Source organism: Rhincodon typus, chromosome 34 (assembly GCF_021869965.1).
Source record: "Rhincodon typus isolate 14 chromosome 34, sRhiTyp1.1, whole genome shotgun sequence".
NCBI lineage: Eukaryota > Metazoa > Chordata > Chondrichthyes > Orectolobiformes > Rhincodontidae > Rhincodon > Rhincodon typus.
In genome coordinates this window covers 18,656,605-18,676,773 of record NC_063365.1, presented here as the reverse complement: position 1 = coordinate 18,676,773, position 20,169 = coordinate 18,656,605, and the positions used below count along the sequence as shown (strand labels likewise).

Sequence of the window (20,169 nt, the reverse complement as noted above, 5' to 3'; positions counted from 1 at the left end):
TCCCCACTCTTCCCCACTCTTCCCCACTCTTCCCCACTCTTCCCCACCCCCTCTCTGTCTCTGCCCATCTCCTCCTCCCCTTTCTCTCTCGAGTGGTTTTGGTAACAGGAGTGACTGGGGGAGGAAAAACAGCCTAAAGCAAGTTTCTGACTCTCTCTTTCAGTTGTTTCACCAACTGGTTCGAGGCCCCCGAGTCGTAACCGGAACAACGAGATGCCTGGAGATGAGGAACTAGGATTTGAGGCGGCTGTGGCTGCTTTGGGTAGGTCAAACGTTTGTTTCTGCGGTTAACGCTGCAACAGCATTCTGTTATTAAAACCATAATACTGCGGCTGCTGGGAATGTCAAACAGGCAGAGAAAGAGAGAGAACGCTGGAGAATCTCAGCAGGTCCGGCAGCATCAGTGCAGAGAGAGAGAGAGAGAGAGAGACAGAGTTAACGTTTCGAGTCCAGTGTAACTCTTCCTCAGATCCAGACTCAAAATATTAACAGAAAATTGTTTTTATATAGAGCCTTCGTAGTAAAAGGTACCCCCGAGGCAATTTGCAGGAAATTTGTCAATTGAAGTATGACCCTGAGTAAATGTGGCAATTTTAGGTGGAATAACCAAAATCTTGATGAGAAAGGTACACTTCGAGCAGTCTTCCAGGAGGGACATGACAGTGCGAACCAAAGGTGTACCTGAGCCTGTTGCCTTGTCAGCTAAAGGCACAGCAAGCAATAATTAGAATTAAGTTTAGAATTAGAATTCACTTTATTGTCACGTGTACTCGCGTGAGTAGAGTGAAAAATTTACAAGTCGCCATCTTAGGTACAAAGGCACCTTGGTACGGATTCTTCAGTACAAATTCTTAGGGAAAAAAAATTAGAAAAATGAAGAAATAAGAAGTCCAGCAATAAATTAGAAAAATAGAGAAATAGGAGCTCAGAATAACAGTCCTTCCAAGCCAGAGCGCGCCAGACTTCACCTTGAGGCCAGTAGTCTGAGTCCACGCTGAGGCTGGAAGTCGATAAAATGCTCAACACAAAGAGCTGTGGATGTCTGGGAACCAGCAAAAAAACCAGAGAACCTCAGCAGGGCTGGCAGGATCTGATTTGACGAAGGGTCACTGGGACTCAAGACATTAACTCCCTGTCTGTCTGTCTCTCTCTCTCTCAATAGAAGCTGCCAGACCTGCCGAGTTTCTCGAGCAAAAACTGTTTTTGTTCTCTGCTCATGACGGTGAAAATCAGGGATGCTGAAGAGGTCAGAGTTAGAGCAGTGTAGCTATCCAGGAGGTTAGAGATACTAACTGAGAAAACAAGAGGGAGTTAGGAACATAGGAACAGGAGCCGGCTTTTAACTCCTTGAATCCATTCTGCTATTCAGTGAGATCATTGGATGATCTACGACCTTCGGCCCATATCCTTCAATTTTTGTTGAGCGAAGGTGTTATCTGTCTCTGGTTTAAAATTAACAACTGATTCAGCATCCACTGCGGCTCTTGGAAGAGAGTTCCAAACCTCTCCCAGCCTTTGAGTTGAAAATGAGGATGAGAATTTTTAAATTGAGGCAATGCTTATCAAGAAACGGGTGTTGGAGAGTGAACATAAAGCTAATGGATGATTGGGAATTCATTTACACTGCTCAGTTACAGTCAACATCCATTTTAAAACATTTAATAATCCAATCACATTGATCACTGATTAACCATTACCAGATCAACAGCGTCAATCTTTTGTTTTTGTTTATGGTTTTAACCAATTAGATGGAATGTACTTGAATGTAACTAAAGTTTCCAGACGTGAAATTGGATATTTTGTAATTTTTAAAAGTATCTATCATGGCATGTGGGTGTCGCTGGCTGGGCCCAGCATTTCTTGCCCATCTCCATTTGCCCCTGAGGGGGTGGGGGTGAGCTGCCTTCTTGAACCGCTGCAGTCCATGTGCTGTGGGTTGACCCACAATGCCCTTACGGAGGGAATTCCAGGATTTTGACCCAGCGACAGTGAAGGAATGCCGATATATTTCCAAGTCAGGATGGTGAGTGGCTTGGAGGAGAATTTGCAGGCCGAGGTATTCCCATGCGACCACTATCGAAAATTCTTCAGGTGGGTACAGATGTGGAAGGTGCTCTCACGAGCCTTGGTGAGTTGCCGCAGTGCCATCTTGCAGCTGGTCCACCCTGCTGCCGTTGTGCATTGACGGATAAGGGAGTAAATGTTTGAAAAGGTGAATGGGGTGCCCATTAAATGGGCTGCAGTTTCCTGGGCGGTGTTGGGTTTCTGCTGCAGTTTGAGCTGCACTCATCCAGGCAAGTGGGGAGTATTCCATCACACTCCTGACTAAATGGTGGGTCAGTGCTGGGGAGGCAGGGGGTAAGTATTTGATGCGAGCTTAAAGTAGCAGGTGCCATTTATTGTGCTCCAATGCAGCTTTCAAAACATCAGCCTTCCTGCTGGTGGAACTCACGGCTTTCTCTGTTTCTCCCTCTTTCCCCAGGTATGAAAACCACAGTCAGTGAGGCAGAGCATCCTCTGTTATGTGAAGGTACCAGGAGAGAGAAAGGAGATCTTGCACTTGCCCTGATGATCACATATAAAGATGACCAAGCTAAGCTTAAAAAAGTACGCACAATGACTAGGTCTGTAACGGTGTGGGTTTTACATGTTGCAAATGGGAGCTTTTCTGTGAGTCATTGTTAGGCTAATTTAAGGCACAGAAAGAGACCATTCAGCCCATCAAGTACCTGCTGGCTCTGTCTCAGTGCCCTCACTCAATCCCAATATCCTTCCACGTTTCCTTCCTTCGAGTGCCCATTCGATTTCCTTTTGAAATCATCAATCAGCTCCACTTCCATGACCCTCATTCGCAGCAAGTTTGTTACAACTCAGTGCATTAATGAAATGTCTTCCCTGCGTCTCCCCTGGATCTTTTGCCCAAAATCTCAAGCCTCTGTCCTCTCGTCCGTGAGCCATCCGCTAAAGGGAACAGTTTCCCCTTGTGTACCTTCTCTAAACCTGTTACCGTCTTGCACATGTTTATCAAAAGCCCCTTCATCTCCTTTTGCTCCATGGAGGACAACCCCCAGCATCTCCAACCTGAGCATGGTTGCATTGGTGGCTCATGCGTTCAATTCCTGCCTGCCATGTGGAAGGCCAGGGTTCAATTCCTGGCCAATGCCTAGCAGGCCTTTCTTCCAGGAGTGAAATCAGAAATTGCTGGTAAAACACAGCAGGTCTGGCAGCATCTGTGGAGAGAAAGCAGAGTTACCGTTTCGGGTCCAGTGATCCAGTTCTGAAGAAGGGTTAGGATTAGGATTAGACCCTTCTTCAGAACTGGATCACTGGATCCGGAACGTTAACTCTGCTTTCTCTCCACAGATGTTGTCGGACCTGCTGAGTTCTTGCAACAATTTCTGATTTTGTTTCTGATTTCCAGCATCTACAGTTCTTTGGGTTCTTTGAGGCAGGAGGCCCAAGGGGTGTTCGAGTCTCGCCTGCTCCAAAGGTGTGTAATAACATCTCTGAGCAGGTTAATTAGAAAATACAGCAAGCTTTGTTTTAACCGGCAACTAATGAACTGACACTCTTGATAAACCGGCAAAAATTATATACCTCAAATAACGCAAAGTTTACTGTTTTATTCTGTCCAATTATTATAGTTTTTTAAACTTTATTTACCTCGGTATAAACATACTTTGTTGTTGAATCAAATGGCCACTTGAAATATCAACAGTTGATTCAATTTTGAGTGAATTTCTCCTCAAATATGGTATTATCTGAGTAGTCAGTTGAGGTTGCCATTGAAAAGGCTCTCTGCCAGTAAGATTTATTTAAGGCAAAGTTGCATTATTATTTAAGTGGTTTATACTGTAAATGAAGTGTGACAGTGATGTGTATACCCACTGCGTATACCTTTCTATTCCTTTGTGTGTGTTTTTACACTGACTATCTTCATTATCCAGAATATAATCGACACATTCCTGGTCCCATAGGTTCTGGATGATAAAAAAAAAATTACTGTAGTTTTTTTTCTAGTTAAAATAAACTGGCCATCCCTTAAAAGAGGTTGGCACGTAGGAAATAATTTTATCAAGAAGTCAAATGTTATACATTGTTAACAAAAAGAAATCGAACAAGGTTCTTTGTCAGTGAAATACTTCCATGAGGGACTCTTTGGTAACCTTAACACAATGCCCCCCCACCCCGAGTTAAAACTCAGTCCCATATGCTAACCATCAGTTGTTTTGCTCTGAGCTGTGTGCAGATCAAGTCCAGTAGGTGATGCTGAAACTGGAGCCCCTTAGCAGGTGCCAAATGACTGGTGAGAATTTTAGCCTGTATTATGACACACAGCATGACCCTCTCATTGAGCTTTTTAATTCATGTTTGATCAAACTTCTTCGAAATTGTCGATAACCTACGGTTGCAGAATCTAGGCGTGAGGCAAAAAAAAACCAAAAACGGGCAGGAAATCCTCGGTGAGAGATTGTAAGTATTTTTAACTGAGTGAGTTATTGCAATTCAGATTACACTGAGAAAGGGCAGTGGAACCAGGTTCAGTCATATGCTCTGACCTCGTTGTCCACTGATTTCCTACCCACGCATCAGCACGCTGTCGGTCAGCTCCATTTCAAATTTTTTCGGAGGCTTTGCACTGCACCGAAAAGATTTGAAATACCTGCAAAAAAAGAATTGCAGTTAAAAAGGCCCGAAATGTGGTGTCTGTAGGATGTCCCTGGCTGTTTCCCTCAGCAGAACATGGACTTTTGAAATAGGAAGAACAAGAGGTGACGTTATTGAAACACAAGTTTCAAAGGGGGCTTGACAGGGTAGATTCGGAAAGGCTGTTTCCCATGTGGGAGAGTCCAGGCAACATATCAGAAAAAGAGATCACACATTTGAGACAGAGATGAGGAGAAATTTCTTCTCTAAGGGTGGTATATCTGTGGAATTTGATTTTACTGCAGAGGGCTGTCGAAGCTGGCTCATGAATTATATTCAAGGCTGATGACGATTTTTTTTTTTAATCAGGAAGGGAATCCAGAGTTATGGGAAAGGAAGGGGAAAGGGGAGTTGAGGATGATCACATTGGATGGTGAAGCAGACCTGATGGGCTGAATGGCCTACTTCTGCTCGTAGGTTTTATGGCCTTAGGGCAAAATTTCCTTGGGAGTGCTATTTTGCAAAGGTACGCTGTAGGGCCGAGTGTTTGCAGGGGAACCTATTTTTCAATCAGTGATCTTGTTGTAGATTCTGGACAAGTTGCTGGATAGAGAGAGCCAAACGCACAAACCTCAAACCCTGAGCTCCTTCTATTCCTCGAGCAAGCCGGTTGCTGCCAGTCAGAAATCTCCTTCGAAGCACACGTCGCAAGCAACCACGAATGTCCAGCAGATAACGAGTGCATCATCAACTCCTCAGCAAGCTAGCGTGACAACTCCCGTGCAGAACCCTCCTGCAGAGAACTTTCCAGAAGGAGCCACACAAGGTACGATTTCCTCCATTCTTTCCTGTGTTTTGTTTCTCTTCACCAACTATTCCGTTTATAAACGGTCACAATTCTTTGAAGGCAACGTACTGTTGGTGCTGGAAATTGAAAACAAAGTGTTGGAGAAACTCAGCAGGTCCATGGAGAGAGAAACACAGTTAATATTTTGAGTCCAATATGACTCCTCTTCAGATCTTCAACTCTGAAGAAGAGTTGTAGTGGAGTCAAACTGTTAGCATCCTACAGATGGTGTGAGACCCGCTGAGTTTTCCCAGCGTTCTGTGCGTTTGGGCCCAGTGTTCTAAACAAATATTGCTGGCACCATTTCATAATGCGCTTCATAGATTCACAGAAGTGTAGCAGTGCATAAGAAGGCCATTTGGCCCATTGTGCTTGCACCAGATCATCATACGAGCGTCATTACCTCGTGCCAATCTCCTGCTTTTTCCCACATATCCTTACAAACTATTTTTATCCAAGTAATCATCCACTTCCCCTGAGTACCTCAACTGAATTTGCATCCACTGTACTTCCAGGCAGTGCATTCCACACCCACTTAAACCTGAAATCTCACTGTTCTTGATGGGGCTTGTAATGTGCAAAGGGTCTAGGCTGCTCTTTGGGCCCAGCTTTGTTTTGGGCTCAAAACCAAACCTGTATAAGAAAGGACCACAAGGTGCGGTGGGGTTGGCATTGGTAGAACGTTGGGTTCACTAAGGTGCCAATGTCTCTCTCAATTTCACTTTTAGCTATTTCAATAACATTCACGATGTCTGCATATTTTCCTACCTCCCATTTCTATTTCTAATACAGGAGTTCTGCTATAATGCGGTAGTTGCATTCCTGCGCAACATCGCGTTATAGAAAATCGCCCTATAGAAATAACAGGGCCTTTGGAAAAAGCAGGGTTAGGGGCAGACCACCAAAAAAAATCACTCAAAATCGCTCAAAAGCCTAATGCAAAGGATAGCACAGTTTGAATAAATGTTTAATTCATATCTAATCATGAAATAAAAGTAAATTTAACACCTTACCTTGAAAAAATGTCAATATGACTTGATGGGGGAGGAGGTTTTTGAGGTTGGGCTGTTGTTAATGCAGGGACTGAGGGTTGTCATCATCACCATCATGATCACCTTCAGGTGCAGTTGTGGTTGCAGGGTTAGGGCGAAAAATAGTTAATCCAGAAATTGATTGCTGTGGTTCATTTTCTTCTGACTGTTTCCTGGGTGTTAGCTTAAAGACATCCAGTTTTTGCTGCTTTGCCCTTTTTCTTCTTTCATGAAGAAGCTGTTCATTGGGTGCCAAAGAAGATCTTATTCCACAAACTGCTACCCTACTGCATTCTACATTGTAATTGTTGTCCTCTAACAGCTGCAACTGCTTCTCGATTTCCCTTGGGATAGAAGACAAAACAGAAGTGGAAAGCTCTTGTGCTGCATCCTGGACTTCATCTTCTTCATCTCCAGCTTCCACTTCCCCCTCAGCCACAAGTTGCTGTAGACCAACTGTAGACAGGTTTTCACAGTGAGACTCAAGCAGCTCTTCAACATTCTCACTCTCCACTTCTTCAAATCCAACTTGCTTTGCAAGATCAGCACAATGATGTTTGATTTTTCGGAGCTCATCTGATGGATCAAAGGTGTTAAAATCTTGAAAAAAATCTGGGAGATGTTTCCGCCAAACTGCATGCAAGCTGTCCGTACTGACATCACCCCAGGCCTCCACGATAACGTCAATTGCATTCTTGATGTTAAAGCTCTTCTAAAATTGAAGAACACTGTCCTTATGCCCCTCAGTGGCTGCAATCAGCCTCTTAAATGTGTGTCTTAAATAATAAGCTTTAAAAGCTGATATTGCATCCTGGTCCAGGGTTTGAAGGAGAGAGGTTGTGTTTGGGGGTAGAAATAGCACTTTGATATTTTCAGGAAGTTCACCAATAGTGGGAGGATGGCTTGGCACATTATCCAGGATGAAGAGAATCTTGAAATCCAAGCTTTTTTTTTCCTGCAATACTTTCTAAAAACATCTTGCAAAGCATCAACAACAAGGCCATCGATGGAATTGCATTAAAGCCAACACAAGTTTGTGTTTTAGAAATAGCGTTCCCCTATTCGTCAGTCGCATTATAGCCAATTTGCTTTGCTGGAACGTGCATTATAGCAGGACCCCCTGTATTTTTGCTCATTTATGCACCTAACATGGGTTCCACATCACCTTAAAGTCACGCCAGGGTATTTATTATCTTAGTTGGCAGTAAGAGTATAGGAGGCTATGGGGGAGGTTGGAGTTGACGCTGAGCTGGAATTTGGAAGGTCATGAGGCATAGGAAGTGCACATGGGGTATGGATCTTTTGAACTCACCTGTCAGAAGGTTACTGAATGCCATACCATGGAACGCAACTCATCTGAAGGGCTCTCAACCTTGAGTCATAGAAAAACTGGCCAGACCTGATGAAAGCAGGGTTTGGGGTATAAACAAGAAATGCTGCAAATTCATAGAAGCAACATGCTGTGGTTGGTGGAAATCTGAAATAAAAATGGTGGTGGAGGGGGTCACAGCTTCATCAGAAGATGCCCCGCCTCCTGTGGTATTAGAATTGAATTTAACTTGATGAAATTCCTGTGGAGCATTCCACCACTGTTAAAGGTGCTACATCACTGCAAGTTGTTGTTGTACAGCACGTGTACGGCTTAGGGTTTGCAAAGCACTTGTTTAGCCTGGCATGCGACATGGGGGCCAGTGTCAGAGAGAGGGAACAGCCTTAACAAGTTTGCATTGTTTCACTGCTGGGAAGGAGAAAGGGTAAAATAGCCAACGTTTTGGATAAAAATTGCAGCAGCTGGTTGGGATGCTCTTCGGTGCAGACTCGATGGGCCAAAAAGGTGGCCTCATTCCGCACTGTAGGGATTCTGTGACTAGCAACCCAATAGACCTTCACTTTCAGAAAGTGACCAACCACTTCACTGTTCAGGCATCTTGCGCATTCATGGAACCATCCCCTCATTGTAGGCACTACCGGAGCTTGTACTATCCTTGTGCATCATGAGCTAAAGTGAATTGTGTAGTACTTTATTGGATTGGATTGCATGGTACCCATCATGTAGTGAGAAACAGCCCGGTTCTCGCATTTGATCAGTGCTAACACTGGCATTAGAATAAACGTCTCATTACTTGCAAGGAAGTCCCAGTGCAATCAATCGTTTCTGGATTGGAGATGATCCCACGACGATATGCTGCTGGAACTAAAAATTTTGTTGTAAATGCTTGACACCATAATTGTAACTTAAACAAATAGTGGGAAATGGTACATCACTGCAAAGCTAAAAAGGTGTTTTGGCTGCAACAGTTGCGTGTAACTGCTTTCCCATTGGGAGTTGCGTTGGCAGTGGCGGGTGGCCAGGATGACTCAGCTCCTGTACATGCAGTGCAGAGCATGTGGTGCCTTCTGTAGCAGCAAGAGCTTAAGGTAGTGCAAGCTGCCTTCACGCGGCAAGGTCTATATTCAGCTGTTTGTGCCAGCAATGTGCTTTGGGAGTGCTTAGCACTTTCCACTTTGTGCTAGCTCCTTGGCAACGCTGTGAAACCAGTCCCAGGAAATAACAAGGGCACGTCACAGACCCAGTGATGAAATGTGTTGCTCAGCCTCTGGAGATTGCTGCTAGGGTCGGCTCCTTGATAAGATTGAGAGCCTGGTGGAGTGGACCAAACCTGGCCTAGGGTCTTTGTATTGTGTATCACTAAAGGGTCAGGTAAAGTCGCTACAATTTTACCAGACCATAGTCCCACACTCTCATTAGACCGAGACAACTGGTGGTGGTTTAACCTGAGGGTCACCACGCCTCAGGCGAGGGGAGAGGTCGGGAAGGAGAGCCCTTTATGATAACCTCAGCTGCTGCAGGAATGGAACTCACACTATTGGTGTCACCCTGTATCACCAGTTGTCCAGTCAACTGAGCTAACTTGGCTCCCTGTGCACCAAACTGGATGCACAAAAATTCACTCGGGAGCAGAGCATTTTAAATAGGTGCTCAGCTGACACTTCAGGTCAGCACTATTTATGTTGGTCAGGTTGAAATTGGCGATTCATTGGGGACACTATTATAGGGAACTGCTAAGGGGGAATTATTGTAAACTTGAAAGGAGTTTCCCCAAACACATTTTGGAAGAATTGACTTCATTGAAATTATATACTGACACTGGTTTTCCTCTTTCGCTTGGATTGAAACAAATCCCTATTAAGGCCATTCTGCCCATCAAGACTTGAGCTTCCTGCAACTCCAGAAATTATTCTCACCGAGTCATACAGCACAGAAACAGACCCTTGAACCCACAGTCCATGCTGAATATAATCCCCAACTGAACAGAAAATGGAACCAACAGCAAAGGGGATTGTTAGGCCTTACAAGGTAGTGCACTGGTCATTAAACTGAACAGAACAGGTCCTGACCCGTATCCCTCCAAACCTTTCCAAATCATGTACTTACCTAGATATCTTTCAAACATTGTAACTGTACCTGCATCCACCACTTCTTTAGGAAGTTCATTCCACATGCGAACCACTGTGTAAGAAATATCCCCCTCATGTCTTTTTAAAATCTCGCTCCTCTCACCTTAAAAATGTGCCCCTCAGTCTTGAAATCCCCCACTGTAGGGAAAAGACGTGTGAAGCAAACTGTGAGAGAAGTTTCCTAATATTTAGATTTCGCTTGAGCAGGGCCTGATAAAACAGATAGGGTTGCTAATTTTTAATCAGAAGCTTCCTTTCTATGGATCTTCATGTACAGTGCCTCCTGGATGTAAATCAATTTGCTCTTAAAGTTATAGATATTTTGCTCTGAGTTCCCCTTTAAAGTGTCTCTTTGATATTACTGTGTTAACTCATTCACATTGTTGCATTTCCCTCCTGTAAAAACTTGAATCCAAATCTCGGGTGAGGGGAAATGGTGAACGTTTTACCTAAAAGCAGGTTGATGGGTAGATGCAAGAATATGAGACACTCGTCTTTATTTGTCGAGGCATCGAAAACAAGAGCAGGAAGGTAATATTGGAGCTGTATATAAGGCTAGGTAGTTAGCTGGATGTGGCATGCAGTTCTGGTCACCACACTATAGGAAGGATGTGATTACACGAGAGAAGGTGCAGAAGATACTCACCAGGATGTTTCTTGGCCTGGAGTGATTCAGCTATGAAGAGAGACTAGACAGACTGGTGTTGTTTTCCTTAGAACAGAGAACGCTGGGGGGGGGGGGGGGGGGGGGCACCTGATTGAGGTGTACAAAGTTCTGAGGGGCATAGACAGGGTGGATACTTGCCCCTCAGTGGAGGGGTCAATAATCAGGGCACACCGTTTTAAAGCAGGAGCAGGAGGTTTAGACGGGATTTAAGGAGAATCTTTTTCACTCAGTGGGTTGTGAGTATGTGAAGACGCACTACTTGATAGGATGGTGGAGACGATATTTAGATGAATACTTGATAAACCGTAGCATACAAGGCTACGGACCAAGTGCTGACCAGTGGGAGATGAATCGATGGACGTTTAATGACCAGTGCACTACCTTGTAAGGCCTAACAATCCCCTTTGCTGTTGGTTCCATTTTTGACAGCTACTTTCAGAGTATCGCCTCGAGCTGCTACAGCCTGTCATAGCTTGTGGCCTGTATTCGGTTTGCCATGAAGACTGTTTCTATCCATTTCCCCAGAGGCTGCCTCATGCCTCTGCATGTGTTGATGCTACCCTTGTTCACCTCATTGTCTTCTCTAGACGTGCTTTGCTTTCAGTCATTTACCTGGATTTCGGTTTCCGTGAGCATCTGATCCAAAACTCTGCAGCCGACTCGAAAGAGTTGTGCTAACGGACCACCCCTGAGCTTTCTGATCAAACCATTCACTCCCAAACCCCTGACATGGCAACATTAAAATTGTTTGGGGCCCTGCTTGACCTCACATCTCTCTTCTCTATGTATCTGCCACCCCAAAATTCTACATTGCCCTGACCCTAGGTCCTTGTGTCATAGAATCACAGAGCCATACAGCATGGAAACAGACCCTTTGGTCCGACTAGTCCATGCCAACCAGATATCCTAAATTAATCTAGTCCCATTTGCCATCATTTGGCCCATATCCCTCTAAACCCTTCCTATTCATGTACCCATCCAGATGCCTTTTAAATGTTGTAATTGTACCGGCCTCCACCACTTCCTCTGGCAGCTCATTCCATACACGCACCACCCTCTGCGTGAAAACATTGCTCCTTAGGTCCCTTTTAAATCTTTCCCCTCTCACCTTAAACCTATGCCCTTCTAGTTTTGGACTCTTCCACCTCAGGGAACAGGGAAAAGACCTTGGCTATTCACCCTATCCATGCCCCTCTTAATTTTACAAACCTTTTTCAGGTCACCCCTCAGCCTCCGATGCTCCAGGGAAAATAGCACCAGCCTATTCAGCCTTTCCCGATGAGGTCAAACCCTGCAACCATGGCAACATCCTTGTAAATCTCTTCTTAACCCTTTCAAGTTTCACAACATCCTTCCCATAGCAGAGAGACCAGAATTGCACGCAGTATTCCAAAAGTGGCCTAACCAACGTCAGCCTCAACATGACCTCCCAACTCCTATACTCAATGCACTGACTAATGAAGGCAAGCATAACAAACACCTTCACTACCCTATCTCCTTGCAACTCCACTTTCAAGCAATTATGAACCTGCACTGCAATGTCTCTTTGTTCAGCAACACGCCCCAGCACCTTACCATTAAATATATAAGTTCTGCCCTGATTTGCCTTTCCAAAATGCAGCACCTCACATTTATCTAAATTAAACTCCATCTGCCAGTCCTTGGCCCATTGGCCCATCTGATCGAGATCCCGTTGTATTCTGAGGTAACCTTCTTTGCTGTCCATTACACCTCCAATTTTGGTGTCACATGCAAACTTACTAATCATACCTCCTATGTTCACATCCAAAACATTTATATAAATGACGAAAAGCAGAGGACCCAGCATCAATCCTGTGGCACACCCACTGGTCACAGGCCTCCAGTCTGAAAAGCAACCCTCCACCACCATCACCCTCTGTCTTCTACCTTCAAGCCAGCTCTGTATCCAAATGGCTAGTTCTCCCTCTATTCCGTGTGATCGAACCTTGCTAACCAATCTACCATGAGGAACCTTGTCGAACGCCTTATTGAAGTCCATATAGATCATGCTCCCAACTCTGCCCTCATCAATCCTCTTTGTTACTTCAAAAAACTCAGTTGAGTTAGTGAGATGTGATTTTCCATGCACAAAACCATGTTGTCTATCCCTAATCAGTCGTTACCTTTCTAAATACATGTAAATCATGTCCCTCAGGATTCCCTCCAACAACTTGCCAACCACTGAAGTCATGTTCACCGGTCTGTAGTTCCCTGGCTTTTCCTTATCACCTTTCTTAAATAGTGGCACCACGTTAGACAAACGCCTTGTGTCATAGAGTCACAGAGCCATGCAGCGCAGAAACATCTTCGGTCCATCTAGTCCATGCCAACCAGATATCCTAAATAAATCTAGTCCTATTTACCAGCATTTGGCCCATATCCCTCCAAACCCTTCCTATTCATGTACCTACCCAGATGCCTTTTAAATGGTGTTATTGTACCAGCCTCCACTACTTCCTCTGGCAGCTCATTCCATACACACACCACCCTCTGCGTGCCAGTCTGCTGGCATCTCACCTGTTCCCCTCTCTTTAATTTTTCGTGGTTACCAACGTGGGGAGCTCCACAACTGCAATGATGCGATTGACTCTTAAATTCCCCCTGGGGATTGGCAGTAAATGGTGGTCTAGCTGGGGATGCTGACATCCCAGGAACCAATTTTTAAAAAGTGAAAGTGCACATCTTGCGCAAGGATGGATTTAAGGTTTGCTGACCTCGCCGTTCAGAAAAGTTTGTACGTCCTACCGATGTCTGCCAAACAGGTTTGCACCTTGGGATATATCTGTCATGTGTTTAGTAATGGGATTTTGTCAAGTGATCCAGTTCTCAGGAGTTGCCATGGGAATAGTCAATTCTTCCCATTGGCAGGCCTGAGGACCATGCCCGTCCAATGGTTACTGATTTCACCCTCACATATAGATGGCAATTTTTTTTTCTCATGCATAGGTCTGTGTGGAGCTAAGTTAGCGTTCAGATCACGGTGTGTAGCATCAATGTTGGAAAGGAAGTGGAGCAATTTAATTGAGATAAAGTTAGCTTTTAATCCCAGATTTATTTCCCAGGGAGTTAATTCAAGTGCCTTTAATAAAGAAGACTATGCACCTGTTTTGTTACAGTGATATGGTATGACCCATCATGCATTGGGTGTAGTGAACTTGTTACTGTTGGTACTTGATGCACAGGCTCAAAGCACTTTCACTTGAATTTTTTTTCAATCTAGTGTCGGATGGTTCCTTTAATTCGCAAAGTCAGTCACAACGCCTATTATCTCACTCTGTATTTCACTGTCAGTTCTGTGCTCATTTGACTTGCATTGGCTCCCAAACAAGCACTGTCTTGATTTTAAAGTTCCCGTCCTTGTTTTCAAATCCAAAGGCAAAGTCTTGCCCATTGCTACCTCTGTGAAGACTCTCCTTTAGACTTGCACCCTAGATCCACACTTTGGTCCATCTAAATCCAATGTGGCTTCAAGTGTGCTGGTCTCTCGTGTTTCCTTTTGGCTCTCCAGTGGAATATTTCAGGAATTTTCATTATTTAAGGGTGCAGCACTGGTATAGGTTGTTGAATGTTTGTACTTTTGTGTCTGTGCAGTGTGTGACTGTGGTGTCTGGTGTGTGTAGGAAAGGTAGGATTTTGTTCCAGACTAGCTTAAATCCATCAGAACAAGGGTGACAAACTTGTCTTGTGTTGCAGTTGCATTCAAAGTGTCACTGTATCTTTTGTTATCCTATATTTAAAAATAGATTTTTTTTGAATAATAATTAAACCAGGAAAGGAGATTTCAATAGGAGTCTTTCAGGTGTACATTTCAGGAGTAGTGAATATATTTTGTGAGGCTGCAGCTTTCGAACAGTGATGGTTTCATGCATTTTAAAGAGTATCCAGAGACTTAAACTCAGGGAACACTTTTTCATTTCACAGCATCTTGGAGCTGCAGCTTTTACAGAAAATGTGAAACATCCTCATTGTCAAGAAAATGTTACTGAGTTTGCTTAAGACGCAATTTTAATACTACAGGGAATTGAATTGATATGGCAATAGTTTAATTTTTATTCAAATGATCAATATTGAGGATAACGGATGGATTTTGGAATTTTTGTATCATTATCCCCATTTAACAGTTGTTGCTTTGGCTAACTTGGCTGAATGCTACCTTCTCTTGGAAAGGGAATTTTGCAAGTGCTGTCTGTTTTTACTGACCTGCGTGTGCTTTTCGCTTTCATCCACAGAGAACGTTCAGCGCACCCCCAGCGAGACTCCGAGTGATTCGGGCACTTTCAAACAGGAGGGTAAAATCCCAAGCCGATTGACCCTCGGCACCAGGGGGGGATACAATGGACGGTGCTGGGGATCACCAGTCAGGCAGAAGAAGAAACACACAGGTAGGCCTGAGGCTGCTGCTGCTCTCTCTCTCTCTCTCTCTCCCCCCCATCCGATCGCCTCCCTTTTCTTTGTGATGTTCTCCCAGTAGCCAGAACTGCTAGTGACTTTAAGGCAGTTTTTAAGAAAAAGCACAACTCTTGGACTAGCAGAACGCTCTGTAATTTTAACTACCCTGGAGTCAGTGCTCCATTTTTAACTCCATCACAAGCTAACCTTACAATTTCAGTTGTTGTGTGAGCAATATAGAGAAACGTGAACATTGTCTACTGACTACCTGTGCCCTTGATTTCCCAATTTTCACGGTTTTCAGAAAGGAGAGACAAAGATGTATGTGTGGTGAGGATCTTACGGTCTCAGTGGCAGTTAATAATAAAAAAAAGTAATTGTTTAAATTGTCTTATCTCTACTCCCACCTCCTCCTCCTCCTCACCCCGAAAGAAAACATGTTCTAAGTTTTCTCAGAGGCGGTGAAATGAGTCAACCTTCCTCAGCATTTAACGTGGCTGATTGTGAGTTTTGAAAGTAAAATCAGCCAGAGGTGGGAGGTCAATGGGACCAAGAACGATGTTGGATCTCGTTCCATGTGCAATTTGACTGAAAATTTCCTGGTTGAGTTCAGGACTGGGAATTTTGCAAATCGTTCACGTCCCCTTTACCTGCCCTATCCATCACCTGACCAATCGTAGCCCCATTTTTAAAAAAAATTTTTTTTTTTAATCCCTACAGTGTGGAAACAGGCCCTTCGGCCTAACGAGTCCACACCGACCCTCAGAGTTTCCCACTCAGCCCCACCCTCCAACAACCCACCTAATCTACACATCCCTGAGCACTATGGGCAATCCACCTAACCTGCACATCTTTGGACTATGGGAGGAAACGGGAGCACGCGGAGGAAACCCACGCAGACACGGGGAGAATGGGCAAACTCCACATTTCCTGAGTGCGGCCTGGATTTGAACCTGGAGCCATCGTGGATTGTACAGTTTTTGGTTTAATTCCTTCCTGCAGTATATGTGCTGCTGTTGAGGCTTTCTGCTGTCCTTGAACTGAGTGCATTGCCAGGTCATTTGAAGTAAGAGTCAACCACATCGCTGTGGGTCTGGAGTCCCATGTAGGCCCGACAAAGCCAGGACAGCAGATTTCCTTCCCTGAAGGATTTCAGTGAACCAGATTTTTTTTTTTTTTTTTTTTTTAAAACAATCGATGATTGATGGCTCATCATGAAATTGTTACCGTTGCTGAGTTGTTTTGGGATTTGAACCCATGACCCCAGGATATTAGCCTGAGACTTTGACCATAAGGCAGAGGAGCAGATGTAGGCCATTCAGCCCACCGAGTGTGCTCTGCCATTCTGTGAAATCATGGCTGATCTGATAATCCTCACCACTACATGGCTGGTCTCCCGAGTCAAAAACAGAAATTCCTGGAAAAAGCTCAGCAGGTCTGGCAGCATCTGTGGAGAGAAAGCAGAGTTAACGTTTCAGGCCCAGTGACCCGCACTCAGAACTGGCTCTATTCCTGCCCTGCGCCACCCCAGTATGTTCAGTCAGTGAATTATTGAGCAGCCCGTTCAGCTGATTTCAAAAGCTTATTGTCTTGTTTGCTAATCTTGAAGCTGCCTAAGTTGTTCAATTTTCTTTGAAGAGATTTCCAAGAGCCACAATGTATTAAAAATGCTCAGGCACTTGTGATTGCTTTTCCATTCAGTTATAAGCCCCCAGCCACCGAAAGAACAGGGTTTCTCCGTCCTCCCTCTCCTCTATCTTCATGAGTGACTATGTGAGACTAGGAGAATGCAGCCAGTTTGTTTTATGTCATGGTCCGCCACTGTTTAGATTCTCTCATCACACTGAGGTGTCCATTGAGTTTTAGTCTTTCCCATTTATTTTCTGGCAAAAATATAAATTAACGTTTGACGGTTTCTTTTAATGGCTGGTGAATTTTAAGGGGCTTTTAGATTAATGCTGCCTGTGGACGGTTTGGTTTATACACACCACTACTGTAGATGACAGTAACGCGAAAATCTGTTGTTGACCATCTTTCTTCCATGTAAAATATCCTTTCTCAGGCGACTCCACCTTTAATCTCACTTGCATAATGATCTCCGTCTGTTGATGCTTTCTTGTATTGGAGGCCTGAAGTAGCAGTGTGGAAACAGGCCTGTGTTACACTCCACCTACATTTCTAAGCTCCTCTCAACTATGTCTTGTTGGATTGCATCTCCAATTAAGTGAGAACCTGGTATTTTGATGATGTCTATGAATGTTTTCATCTCTAACTACAAGATTAATGACCTGATAATGGTACAATGGATGATGGTACTCTATCCTAGAGTACATTCTATTACGTTATGGACGGCACAGTGACTCAGTGGTTAGCACTGCTGCCTCTCAGCGCCAGGGACCTGGGTTCAATTTCACCCTTGGGCAGCTGTCTGTGTGGAGTTTGCACATTCTCCCCATGTCTGTGGGTTTCCTCTAGGTGCTCCTGTTTCCTCCCACAGTCTAAAGATGTATAGGTTAGCTTAGGTGGATTGGCCATGCTAAATTGTCCTGTAACGTCTAGGGATGTGCAGGCTAGGTAGATTGGCCATGGGAAATGCAGGGTTGCAGGATGGGCCGCTGGAATGGCCTCTTCCTGCACAGCAATTTACAAATTTTATTTTATTTTATTTTTATTTACAAATGTTAATTATCAGACCTTTAGAACTGTGTGGTTTGGTGATGTGACTCAATGAGCTGAGTTAAAAACTGGATTTACGTGAAAATATTTGATACTGTAATACTTCCATAAATCTTTTTTCAGTGTTTCCATCCTCAGTTGGCTGAGAAAATCCTTGACTAGTCCATTTGGAATAACTGCTTTCATGTCAGTTCTATTCCCCGAAATCAAATAGCTTTATTGCTCTTTGAATAGATGCCTTCCCATCGTCATCTTTTTTTTTAGAAACTGCTCTCTGGAGCTTTTACTTTCATTCTGTTACAGAACGCTGGCTTATTTGAGTCACCTCTGAATTTCTGACCCACAACTAAACCAAGACATAAAAGTTTATATGCACATTCAAGAACAGCTTTTTCCCCTGCTGTTATCAGACTTTGGAATGGACCTCTTTAATATTAATGGTGATCGCTCTCTGCACTTTCTCAGCAGCTGTAACACTGTATCCTGCCCTCTGTTCTGTTACCCTGATGCACTTGTATAGTACGGTCTGCCTGTAAAGCATGTAAGACCATACTTTTCACTGTACCTCGGTACACGTGACAGTAATAAATCAAATCGATGCTAATTGACTTGACTTTGCTGCGATAGTACAGGGTTTAGCTGTGCCACCTAATATTGAAAAGATGTGGTTTTGTAACAAGATGACAGGCAGCCTCAGCCAAACCCATCTATGGAGGGCTAAATGCCTTTAACATGACTGGAACAGTTTTGCAGCGTATTGGTTTAATTATAAACATAATCTACATCCAGTTACATTGTTTTGTTTCAATCACAAAATGTCTGTTTGGACTTTGATTGATTGGATCGGGAGTAATGCAGATTGCAGTCGCTCTCCGTGCTACCGTATCTGTTGCCAATTTGCCTCAGCTGTTGCGATTTGTACTGGTTTCATTGTCTGTGACAGCCATGATGGAGTGACAAGACACTGAAATTACAGAATTGTTACAGAAGGAGGCCATTCAGCCCATCATATCTGCACTGGTGTTTTGACTTGGTGCAGTTCTTGATGATTTGATTTATTGTAGTCACATGTACCTAGGTACAGTGAAAAGTTTTGTTTTGCGAGCAGTACAGGCAGATCGTAGCAAACAAGGACATACAGATGCTTAGATAGGGTGCTTAGGGCGCTTAGACAGAGCGAGGGATACAAGGTTACAGCTGCACAGGAGGTGCACAAAGCACCTTATTTGGTGCACATTAAGGTGCACATTATTTGAAGTTCTCCAGCACTTTCCCCAGACCCTTGTTTCTATTCAAGTAATCATTCAGTAACCACCCAACTGACTCCGCCTCCACCTGACTTTGGGTTAGTGCATTTCAACATCCAAACCCTTTGCTGTATGGAGAAAAGATATTTTTCTCATGTGACATTTGCTGTATTTGCAAAATTTCTTTAAACCCGTGCCCTTTTGTTCTTGATCCTTTTGCAAGTGGGGACAGTTTCTCCCTATCCAGATCTCATGATTTTGAAAAACCTCCATTGGATCTCCTCTTAGCTGCCATCTCTCCAAGGAAATCAGTCCCAAACTTCCCAATGTACCCTCATAACTGTTGCCTTCCTCCTTGGAATGGTTTTTGTACATCACTTCTGCACCCTCTCGTGTGCGTCCTTCCTGTATTGTGACACCCAGAATAGTACACAATACTCCAGCTGACCCAAATTCTCTTACATTGGGATCAAAGGGTGTGGACTGGAAGGAGGAACAGGCTACTGAGATGAATGATCGGCTCTGATCATGTTGAATGGTGGAACCAGCTCAAAGGGCTGAATGGCCTACTCCTGCACCTATTTTCTATGTTGCTATCGCTTTTTAACTTCGTTATCTCAGTGGAGAATTTGTACTTAACGAATTGGGTGTTTTCTTCTATTTGAATGTGACAATATATTGACATGGACCAGATCAAACCTCTCAAAATGTTCAAAAGAAAGCCGAGACCCTAACATTTCCTTGTTTTAAAGGTAAATGTAAGGTGTTGTGTTCCAGATGCAATTTGATTGGTCAAACTACTGAATTTAAAGCAAAATATATTTTATTCATCCATTATAGTTAAAATACAGCAAACGAAAAAAGGAATTCAAATACTTAACTCTAGTAATAGTTACTGTATCTACTATTCTGTTAATAATTAACTGTTCCAATATATTAACATCCCATAAACACACCCTTGGCAAAAAGGCAAATTCGGAAAACAGATTGTCTCACATGTAACTCCATTAGCAAGCAGAGAACTCCCCAGCTTTTGGCTATAACTGAGAGAGGGGATAAAATAGCTTCCATTTCTTCAAGACCCCAGCAGCAACTGCTGAAAGCTAAAACTGAAGATCCTGGTTCTGTAGGAGCTTGACCACACCCCTTCAGGCTGCTTCTGTTGTTCCAAATTTTTAAAAAAAC

General features: G+C 43.8%; 1 protein-coding gene across 5 annotated transcripts in view; it reads left to right on the top strand.

Annotated features, from left to right (window-relative positions):
* The window catches only part of zswim8 (zinc finger, SWIM-type containing 8), a 175,229-nt gene that overhangs the window by 131,025 nt on the left and 24,035 nt on the right, over nt 1–20,169 (top strand). For all 5 annotated transcript variants that reach the window (XM_048616155.1, XM_048616158.1, XM_048616156.1 and 2 more), the window contains 4 exons: nt 164–262; nt 2,483–2,607; nt 5,236–5,473; nt 14,902–15,054. In XM_048616155.1, the coding sequence (XP_048472112.1) occupies nt 164–262; nt 2,483–2,607; nt 5,236–5,473; nt 14,902–15,054 (615 nt within the window). The remainder of the gene's footprint in view (nt 1–163; nt 263–2,482; nt 2,608–5,235; nt 5,474–14,901; nt 15,055–20,169) is intronic.